Source organism: Morus notabilis, unplaced genomic scaffold, assembly GCF_000414095.1.
Source record: "Morus notabilis unplaced genomic scaffold, ASM41409v2 Scaffold745, whole genome shotgun sequence".
Classification (NCBI taxonomy): Eukaryota; Viridiplantae; Streptophyta; class Magnoliopsida; order Rosales; family Moraceae; genus Morus; species Morus notabilis.
The window spans coordinates 166,715-173,039 of NW_010357131.1; the positions used below are offsets into that span (position 1 = coordinate 166,715).

The 6,325-nt window shown below is 35.3% G+C and overlaps 1 protein-coding gene across 1 annotated transcript in view; it reads right to left on the reverse strand.

Moving 5' to 3' along the window:
• The window catches only part of LOC112091877 (heavy metal-associated isoprenylated plant protein 3-like), a 2,726-nt gene extending 1,492 nt beyond the window's left edge, over window positions 1–1,234 (reverse strand). The window contains exons 1-3 of the mRNA XM_024166588.1: window positions 1,051–1,234; window positions 694–781; window positions 3–425 (exon numbers count right to left, since the gene is read on the reverse strand). Coding sequence (XP_024022356.1) covers window positions 3–425; window positions 694–781; window positions 1,051–1,053 — 514 coding nt within the window. The 5' untranslated portion in view covers window positions 1,054–1,234. The remainder of the gene's footprint in view (window positions 1–2; window positions 426–693; window positions 782–1,050) is intronic.
• Window positions 1,235–6,325: the final 5,091 nt, after the last annotated feature.

Genomic DNA, 6,325 nt, shown 5'->3' on the forward strand with positions numbered 1-6,325 from the left:
GCATTCCCTGCAGCACGTGCGACGAAACGGGCCAGCTGCCCAATTATTATCATAACCTTCGAAGCATGGCCCACCGACGCGGCCTTCGTAGCATTCCCTGCAGCACGTGCGACGAAACGGGCCGGCTCCGGGAACTGGGCATACCGGCACAAAAGGCACGCAAGGCACCAGCTGAACAGGACGTGGAGGTAGGTTTGTTTGCTGATTTTTATCTTTTGTTTCATCTGCATTCTTCTTGTCCTTGTCCTCGGTATTCGAAGCCTTATCTTCTTTTTCTTTCTTTTTGTGGACTTTGATCTCAATGCTCTTGATGACTGCTTTGCCCTTGCAGAGTATCTTTTGCTTCATCTTTTCAGGGTCGCAGCAGCAGACCACTTTGATTGTCACTGTGTTTTGCTTCTCATCGTACACCTGGTCTTGTATTTCTGTTTGTTCACAAAAACAAAAAACAAACAAAAAAAATCAAATGTATCATAAACATAATTTATACACACACACGGTGTACAAGAACGCATGACTATATATATACAGACGGCACAAATATATCCTCCAATATATATAAAATAAAATTATATATGGTAAAAACTAGAAACTATATATTCTCTTAAGATGTAAATAATCATATATTGTTTTTCAATTCTAAAAAGTGAAAATGTTATTCGTTGTTCGAGAGAGAGAGAGAGATGCGCTCACGAGGAAAACTACAGAGAACTTTTTTGACCTTCCTGTAGCATTCATGGCATTGAAGGTTCACCTTCAGCACCATTATGGTCGCATTAGCCTGCAGTAAAACAGTTCAATAAAATTAGTGAATTACATCATGATAAAACGATAAAATTTGCCCACATATGTACACACATATATGAAAGTATATATAAGTGGACAACAAATGATCCAGACAAAATAAAGTGTGGGTGAGGATGGTGGCGGATGCGCACTTGAAGCCAGAGAATCAGATCAAGAAGAAAGAGGAAAAAGAACGAAGAATGCCTTACTAAAGAGAGACACAAATGACTACAAGAGAAAAATATAGCAAACTGAAATATATACCATGGTTTATGAGCTCTCAGATATCTAGAACCTCTCCCAAAGTGATTGACGGTACCCCTTATATAGAGAAATATACATGAGGTGAGACTACGATCAGTTGATTCTTCTCCATCACAAACAAAACCAAGTTTCGCATATCATGAAGACGTCATAGATAATACTTTTTCTGCACATACGGTACTAGGTTTTTATTAGCCTACGAATATATATATATATATATATATATACGGGAAACGACCAGGACGAAAGGGTCTATGTCGTGACATTAGCACTTGACGCGTTCAAGTAAAAAGGAACTATGACGCATGTGGCCTATCTTTTTCTATCGCTAATTATCCAATCCTAGCATACACATGTTGTGCGGTGGTCTAGTTGTCACTTTAATTTTTCTGACTCAAGTTGTTGGTTTGGTTGGCAAACGATAAATTTATGAGCAACAATGACTTTCTTTTATTTCTTTTTGCTAGGAAAGTATTATATGATAAGAGGACTAATGATTGTTACACAATGTGTTATATACAATTGAGCGTTCACCGTGCCATGTAACTTTATTTTTTTGTTCTCGTTTTAGTGCTGTACAGACTACAGTAATACAAGTCTTTATAAATTATAGGACTTTTTCTTCGGTCCCTCTGGATGGAAAGTCATTTTAATGTAATACGTAATTATAAAAAAATATAACATGATAATCAATGACAGAGGGAGAGGGGATTTTTTTTTCTTTTTTTAATATAGTGATTTTAATTTTAATATAGTAGGTATGTGTACAAATTAGACTTGACTCTACTTAAATTAATAGTTTCCTACATTTTATTGGACCATGAATTAATTTAATAAACAAAACATGTTATATATATATGTTAGTGTAATCTTGATAAAAAAAAATGGTCCCCTACCAAGAAATCTTAGCTCTATGACCGGTGATAATCATTAGACGTAACATTAGCTTTAGAGAGAAGTAACATTAAAGAATTTATTCATTTAAAAACTATATGTTACACCTCTTCAATGTCAATGTTACATTCATTAACTCCATGTTACGAGAAGGAATCTTCTTCAAAGAGATCGTCTTCATATAGTGTTATGGCTTTTCTCTACTACTCTCTCTTCGTCTTAATTTGTTACAAACTCAAACAATCTTCTCTATCAAACGAGTCCTCTCTATGGGATCTATCTCTCTAGTAGGATTTTCGCCTGGAGGCTTTTTCTAACAGTCTTCAAACTATCAATAAAAGTATCTTTTGCGTTTTTTTTCCCCCCATGGTGGCTGGAAATTAGAGTTTTCTTTTGTTAATTTACTGGTTGCTGACCTTGCTTCCCTGTATTTGCTATTTCATTTGTATTAATCTTGTTAATATGGTAACGGGGAACGTATATCTTATGAAGAGAAAAACACACACACACATATATATATATATATGTATATATATATGAGGCATAAATTAAAGACAAAAGAGATCTTGACTCTAGATGGAAAATGAATGGAATTATTCTACTGATCTTACCTCCAATTTGTAGGCGTTTATTTTCATTTTCTTAACCACTCTTTTCTTTACGTTTCAGTTATATATTCTCATTCTTTACTACGGAGCACTAATTTTGATTAGTCATTTTCCTACAGTCCCCTACCTATATAAAACCGCTTTCAATCTGGGCAAGAAGAGGTTAGAGTTTGAAGAGAGATTGAGAAGAAAAATGAGGGAGAAGAATTGCACTTTATAAAGTATTGACTTTCATTTTAAAATGTAAAATTGTTTAAGTGGGATGGCTCAATATCCTTATATAGTTGTGATTATGTTTACGTTTAGACAACGCGGGACTCGAGAATTTTACCCTTAATAAGATACACAAAGAGATAGCCAAAGACATAAAATAGGAAACAAAAAGCAGAGGTTCAATTAAAATTTCAAAATATGAAAGAGCTCATGCCGCACTCCAGAATGAACCGCAGCTAGAATGTGAATTGTGAATTGTGATTTGTCTAGCTACCCAAGCGTCAACGACAACGTCAACAAGTCTACAACCAAACTTCGTTAGTAATATTTTCATTTGTTTTTTCATATGATAAAGTTAACATACCAGAAACAATATAATGTGACATATGTCCCAATTAGGACCAAATGATCGCAATGTGACATATGTGATATTTGACGCGAGAGTGGAACTATCCCCAAAAGAATTACTTTAGTAACGAGTTGTGGTGTAATTATACACGGTTTGCTTGACGGGAATCCGATCTAAATATACTGACTTTCTTCCTTGCAAATTAATTCTTTTGTAGACCAAAAAAAAAAAAAAAAAAGAAGAAGAAAGAAAGAACCGACTAAAATGGATATACAAACATTAAATAAGTGAAACAAAGAATAATTAAGAAAAACTAATTGTCACATAAAACGCAGCGTGTGGGGGGTTGAAGCCGGAATCGGCCAATTGTCTGTCTAATTATATTCTAATTAGTGGAAGCCTTGTTCTTTCTTTATTCTAATTCTATTGCAAGAAGATTTAATTTAGTATTTGTTAAAGAAAAGTGAATGATTGAAGTAAGCGTATTGTAACGATAGACTTCTTGCATTCCAATATTAAAGTGCCTCCCTTTTCTTTGGAGTACTACGGATATAGAATATTTATCCACAAAATGAGTGAGGCATAAAATTGAGAACAAATTTTTAAATTCAAAAGATTCAAAATTTAGTAGTTTTTAAAACATTGATATTTTTAATTAACAAAAACTAAAGTTAGAAGATATATTTATACAATTGTATCAATTATTCTTATAGAAAAGAGTAATCCCTTCTGAATATTCATAAGTGATTCACCTTCGCAATAAGGAAAGCCGAAGCCAAAAGACCAAAACTAGTCATCTGCGACAATCGAACACTCTGCAAATGTAATACCCTTTTCAATTCTGGGCACTCCCAAGTGTTATCCATTAACCACAATATCTGCCTTCTGCCTTTTGCAGCTTAATTTCGGAAAAAATATTTAGATGTATTGCCATGTCTGGCACCTGAGCATATATCTTTCAAGGCTCTAGCTTGGTCTGGGGTGGCAATATCGGCGAAAATGACTGAGAATGGTGTAACAGCTTTGTATAGCCATTATATATTCCTCTTTCTTTTCATCGTAACTAGGACTTTGAACTCTAGTCATGATTTAATGATTTAAGTTGTGTTTATGAGAGAAAAATATTATAATAAAAAATTTAAATTTAAATTTTTATTAAACAAAACATTGTAACAATATGGCTCATAAAATGAATAAAGCCTATTAATACTTGAAATGAAGTACTTTAAATCTATTTACTTAATTTAGTTTCATCACTATTGGTATTTATTACAATTTCTGTTAATACTTTATCTCCAACTATACTCTGGCCTTCTCTTTGGGCCGTTTGGACATGACATATGTGGACTAATTGCTAATCTTTCACGTTGGATCATGCAGTTTGACGTGCAAGCCATAACATTTTTTGTTTGTATTATTTTAATATGAACTCTCGCCATGTTTAAGTTGTACGGGAGAGTAGAGCCTAATTATTATCCCGGAACACATACGTAGAGTTGTCAAACGTGCCATGCTGGGCCGGCACGGCACGCTTGACCCCAGGCCCATCACGGGCCTAGGCCGTACCAGGCACGGCCCTGCACAATGCAAGGCCGTACCTGGGCCGGGCCTGAGAAGAAAAACTCAGGCCCAGTCCAGGCCCTGGCCCTAGTCCATAAGGGCCAAGGCCGGGCCTGGGCCCAGGCCCTTCACGGGCCGGCCTCGGCCCTTGTTTTTTTTTTAATTTAATTAAAAAAAATATCAAATGCCCTAAAAGATGTGATTTTATTGAATTGACGTAATAGGAGCACACGTAAATGATTGCCTCGTTAAAAACCTTGCTAAGTAAAACCCGTGGGGAGATCGGGACAAAACCTTAGCGAAGAAAAAAAGAGTGCAGTAGCTAGGAATAGTAAATTACAAACCTAAGTGCTTCCAGAAGATTCTATTATTTCTAAGTTAGAAAAATATTCTTGCATCGAATCATCTGTGTATTGTTGTTTTCATCTTCTGACATCTTCCTAGACTTTAACGCACATTAGTCCCTCCAAGATATCTGGATGCATTCTGCTTCTCTTCTCGTCAAGAATTCGATTGCTTGCGCTAAAAGCTTGCTCCGATGCTACCGTTGACACTGGAGTTGTCAGAATGTCACGAGCTATTATGGACAGTGTTGGAAAACGATCTGTCTTACTCTTCCACCACTGTAAGATGTCTAGTTTGTCGTCATCGATTATAAAATTTGCTTCAAAATATTTGACTAGTTCCGTAGACGCTTGTGTTGAGGATGATCCTGCCGTTTTCTCTTTCTTCTTCAAGAAACTCCACGACGATCCTTTAGGCCCCGAACTGGTAGTTGACGACGAAGTTCCCTGTTCTTTTTTACCCATGCTATATTTTGCTTCATACAAACTAAAAACTTTTTCTAACATTTTCTTAGAGTCAGTAATACTTAGTTGCATATCTACTTTTAAATTCTTTGCGGTAGCAGTCATCAATGATTCAGTTCCATCTACTTAGCACCTAGGATCTAAAATGGTTGCCAATGCATATAACATAGGACAACCTTACCAATAACTTTTAAATTTATTTTTCATTAAGTTAACTATATTTCCAAAAAGTTGTGTAGCCCTGTAATAAGAAAATGTTTTTGAAATATTAAATAGTTGATGTAAAGCTAAATGTGCAGTAGGATAATAAACTCCAGAAAGTAATTCAGTAGCATTGTAAAAAACTTCTAAAAATTTAAAAAAATACTCAGCAATCTGCCAATCAGGATCGAAAATTAAAATTTGATCGTTCTTACTGTTTACGTATGTCGTGATAAGCTGTGAATATGGGAGTGCTGCCTTCAACATTAAATATGTTGAATTCCACCTATGTCTCACGTCAGTTGGAAACTTTCTTGGGCGCATCTGGCTATTCCTGCAATATTGTTTGAATTCTTGGAGCCGAGCTCCAGAACTAGATATGAAGGATAATGATTCTCTAATATTTGTAAGATTAGCAGAGATATGTTCAATTCCTGCCTGAACTACTAAATTAATTATGTGACATGCACACCGTTGATGAAAAATTTCCCCTCCAAATGCCGGTTTCAAACTACGTTTAAACAGATTAATTACAACTGTATTAGCTGACGCATTATCAAAAGTAATTGTTAAAACTTTATCTTCCATCCCATAAAACCCAAAAATTTCCATTATTGTACTGAAAATAGCTGTTGCGTTAT